This window comes from Sycon ciliatum, chromosome 13 (genome assembly GCF_964019385.1).
Source record: "Sycon ciliatum chromosome 13, ocSycCili1.1, whole genome shotgun sequence".
In the NCBI taxonomy this organism is placed as follows: domain Eukaryota; kingdom Metazoa; phylum Porifera; class Calcarea; order Leucosolenida; family Sycettidae; genus Sycon; species Sycon ciliatum.
In genome coordinates, this window is record NC_088655.1 from 25011900 (window position 1) to 25016738 (window position 4839).

The 4839-nt window shown below is 46.2% G+C and overlaps 1 protein-coding gene across 1 annotated transcript; it reads left to right on the forward strand.

Moving 5' to 3' along the window:
- The first annotated feature begins 264 nt into the window (after nucleotides 1-264).
- LOC135829315 (uncharacterized) lies at nucleotides 265-771 on the forward strand. The gene has a single exon (XM_065341719.1). The coding sequence runs from the start codon at nucleotides 265-267 to the stop codon at nucleotides 769-771; it is 507 nt and encodes a 168-aa protein (XP_065197791.1).
- The last annotated feature ends 4068 nt before the right edge of the window (nucleotides 772-4839 follow it).

Genomic DNA, 4839 nt, shown 5'->3' on the forward strand with positions numbered 1-4839 from the left:
CCGCCGTCCCTAGGTTATGCCGATGATGTGGACTTCGTCAGCACCAGTTCTGAGTACCTGGACTCGATCCTTCCTATTGTTGGCGACTGCCTCGCGGACTGGGACCTGAAAGTTAACCAAGCCAAAACAGAACGCACTACTATCCAGAGGAAGAAGGACGGAGTGGAGGAAGAGTGAAGGCGCACACGCAAGCTTGGATCCCTTATTGGAGACAAAGAGGATGTCGCACGCCGAATCCAGATTGCTTCGGGCACATTCAACAAGATGTGGCCATTGTGGTCACGCGGACATCTGGTCTCCGAAAAGCTACGGGTGAGGCTCTACGAAGCCTTCATCAAGCTTCTGCTGATGTACAACGCAGGCACATGGGGCCTCTCAGACTCTCAGCTGTGTACTCTTGACTCGACATATCGGAGACACCTGAGAGTTGTTGTGGGTATCCGCTACCCACAGATAATCAGCAACAATGACCTCCACCGCAGAACAGAGACACAGCCCCTAACTGTCCTGGTTAAAGCTGCTCGGATGCGACTACTCGGTCACATCTGCAGACTGGACAAGGAGTCCCCAGCACAAATGGCCATGACATCATACTTCCGGCAAACAAAGGACGAGAAAATATTCCGTGGCTGGCCGCCTTCCACACTCCCAACAATACTGAGAACGGACCTCGCAACAAAGGGAATGAAGCTGAAGACGGATAAAGATCTCTCACACATCAGGGACCTGGCAGAGGACAGAGCAGTATGGCGGCAGCTTTTCCGCACCTGAGCCTGCAGAGGAATGCCCGGATTTGGCCAAACGGAACATGACATGATGTATGGTGAATTCAATGGACAATCTGATACATTTCTTCAATATCCTTTGCCTCCTGTTTCTTTTTCCCTGCCTTCGACCCCGCTGCTCTGTGACCCTTCCCTCGCTTTCTCTTGTCCTTACTATCTTTTGACTTGTTGAGCGGCCTGAGCGAATGCTAGGGGTGGATGTGTAGTATGTCGATTTGTTGATTTATGTAGTAACACACCCTGATGCAAACGCGGAGAGGCAAATCATCATCATAATCATCATGTATTTTAAAGTTATCACTATAGCCGATATTGTGTGTTATGCATGTTTTGATTCTTTGTTGCCATCATAATTATGTGGAATGCCCTCCCTTCTCACTTGAAAGGAAGTGAGGACATTAGATCATTTTCTACAGAACCTTTGCACGCTCTAAATGACGACAAATTAACTATATCTCTATATCCCCTCCTTTTTGAAAATGTATTTCACCAATAAAATAAGGCTTGGAATTTTTTTAAACATGAATATCGACGGCCTTGCCCCTTCTGTTCATGCATTGCCCTGCTCTAGTGATGGTTCATGAATCCGCCCAGTCCACATTCCTTCTCCATTTCTCTCTAGTAATGGTTCATGAATCCGCCCAGTCCACATTTCTTCTCCGTTTCTCTCCGTTTTTCTTTCCTTTCAGTTGCATTTTCCTCTCTGCTCTGTTTTATTTTCTCTTCTCGCTCGTCCCTCTTGATATGTATATAATAAATGTAGAGCCGAAGGATTTATTGCAATTACATACCAGTATAAAACCGAGGTCCCCCGAGGTTTTTACAACTGGTATGTAATTGCAATAAATCCTGAGGCTACTACATTTATTATACATATGTTGACCTTCACTTTCCCCAAAAAGGAGTATTTTATAAACAGTATTTATTGGCCTTTAATAGTGGTATTTTATAAACAGTATTTATTGGCTCAAAAGCCAATAAATACTGTTTATAAAATACCACTAGGCCAATAAATACTGTTTATAAAATACTCCTTTTTAGGGAAAAGTGTAGTGCTGCATGGAAAAGTACAGTGGTATTTGTTGAATCAAGCAAATTTATTTGAATTTGATACTGTTGATGGTGTAGTCACTAATAAGTGTGGGTATTTATCAAAGGTCAATATATTTGTACTTTGTACTGTTGAGGCAACGAACTGAAATAATAAAAACCAAACCAAACCAAACCAAAATAATTATCCGATATAATATCATTACATCCGATAATATTGGTTATTTGAAACTCGGATGTTGAGCCATAAATAAATGTAGAAAGGAAAAGGACATTACGGATACCACTGGATACGATCCAGAAGCACCACATTCTGGTCATGGACAGACAGCACTATTCACCTCCTTCGAGAAGCCCTTTCACGCACAAATCTCAACCACCATCCAAACCAACACGACCCACGCCCAGTTGACACATTCTGGCTCGACAAAGTCCTGAGCATCGCCCAAGAACACTGCCAAGTTACTCGCACTCACCCCCTTGGGACAGGGAGAACGTGCCATGATTGATGTAGATACTGTGCGTACCATGTTTGAGCCCAAAACGGTGCTTCAGAAGCCTAGCTTTTGTTCCTGGGTCAGTTCGAACGTGAACCAAATAATGGACCATGCCCAAACAAGAGACCGGGGGTCCAACCCTCTTCAAAAAACAAAAGACCGGGTCTAATAATCGAGGAAATACGGTAACACCTCACCTACCCAACCAGCAGTCTGGATTCCGTGAGAAAGACGGCACTGAGCAGCAGCTTGCCCGTCTCGTCCATACCCTCTCCACGGCGAGAGACAACGGGAAAAACGTCAATGCCTGCTTTTTTGATCTAAGCAAGGCCTTCGATCGTGTATGGCATGCAGGCCTTCTAGCAAAACTCTCCCACTATGGTGTCCAGGGCAACGCCCTGGAGTGGTTCCGACGGTACCTGTTGGGGCGTCGGCAGAGGGTCCAAGTGGATGGCGACCTATCGCCTTTCCTCGAGATCCCTGCCGGCGTCCCTCAGGGGTCTGTTCCTGGGCCGCTTCTCTTCCTCGTCTACACCATAGACCTTCCACACGCATGTGAGAATCCCGGCGCCACCTGTAGCCAATTTGCAGATGACACCGCTCTGATTTCCATAGCGAGAACTCTTCAAGACTGCACCCGAAACCTACAACAGAGTGTCACAGCAGCTGGAGACTGGCTTCAAAGATGGCACCTGCTGGTTAACACAAAGAAAACAGTCATCCTCCCGTTCTACCACAATAACCGCCCCCCTGAACAGCTACCCCAGATCACCCTCAGGAATAGTCCGCTTACCGTAGCGCAAAAACACAAACACCTCGGAATAATCTTTCAGCATGACCTCCGTTGGACGGAGCATGTTGAATACATAGTCAAAAAATCACTCAAGTCTTTCAATATTCTTTTTAGACTAAGGTCTACACTCACCACTCCCGAGTCACCAGTGATTCTTTATCTCACATCTATCAGACATACATACTACCTATATTCTCGTATGCGAGCAATGCTCTCACACCGTTGTCACACACTTCCCTTGACAGGCTAGAACGACTCCAGCGGAAAGCCGCCAGAATATGTGTCCACCTTCCCCTTTACACACACTTAGAATACTCCCACCTTTTGCATCGCATCAAATGGCCAACATTATTTTCACGCTTTTAAAAAGTTAAACATAATTATACTCTTCGCGCATTCTCTGCGAAACAATTATACCCCACCACATACATGTATGTGATATTCTTTGGTTTGTCGGGTTGAGCTCCCGGCAGCTCTCGCTCTTGCGAGAGACTTTTGTTCCTTGACAATGTTTCCAGACAGATGCGTTGCTACTAGATGAGTTGCTTGAATAAGCCGAAGGCAACAGTTACTGTATTTACGGAGCGCAGTAAGAATGACTCGCCCCTCAGAGCAGGAACGTTCAACGCTCGTTCCTTGAAAAGCAACATCAAGAAAATTACAATAATACAAGATTTCGAACAATACAGGCTTGACATCCTCGGACTGACGGAGACCTGGCTGAACGGAGCCGGTGTAGACACGTACGACAACGGACATGTTCTGTATCGTTCGCGTGGCTCGTCGTCCAGAGCTGGAGTTGGCCTTCTCATCAACAAGAAACTAATAAATAATGTGGAGTCGTACAAATTTATCTCCGAACGGATGATATCAGTTCGTCTCCGAAATGGACCTCGACGTGACAGCAACTCCCTCACGGTGGTCTGCTGCTACGCTCCGACGCTGCAACGCTCGACATCACATCCTCAGGAAACAGATGACTTCTACTCCGCACTACGAGGTATTGCCCGGGAGGTCAGTAGAAGAGATGATTTTATGATATTGGGAGACCTGAATGCAAAAGTAGGGAGCGCCCGACCTGCTTCAGGAGGTGCAGTGGGATGTTTCTCCAAGCACGTATCAAGCAACGCGAACGGTGAGAGACTGATTGAGCTGCGTGAGGAGCAAAATCTGATGTTGTGCAACACCATGTTCAAACATCGTATGCAGCATCGTTCGACATGGTTCTCGGATGGGCTCGTACACAGGGATGGCCAACCTGTTCGAAACATGATTGATTTTGTGATTATGCGAAGATCAAACACAGTGCGCGTTGTGAATGCCAGGTCATACGGTGGATTCACAACAAGATCCGATCACCATCCGGTTATTGCAGATTTTCGACTAACATTCTGGCGGTGTACAACATCTAAAGTAACCAACGACCGCTGTTTCATCAAGTACAACGAACCCACACAAGACTCTGCTGAAAGTTTCAAAAATGCCATAGCAAGCACGTTGCCAGACATAAACACCCCGCCTGAAGATATTTCCACGCTAGACCAAACCTGGGAGAGATTTGTGTCATCTCCCCATGCAGCAGCGGTAAAGGCATTTGGAAGAAAGAAACCACAGAAGAGGATTGCTAGAAGTACGAGCCCTGCTGTCATTGAGCTATCAACTCAACAAAAAGAAATTCACAGCCGGATACATATGGAAAAAGATCCGAACAAGC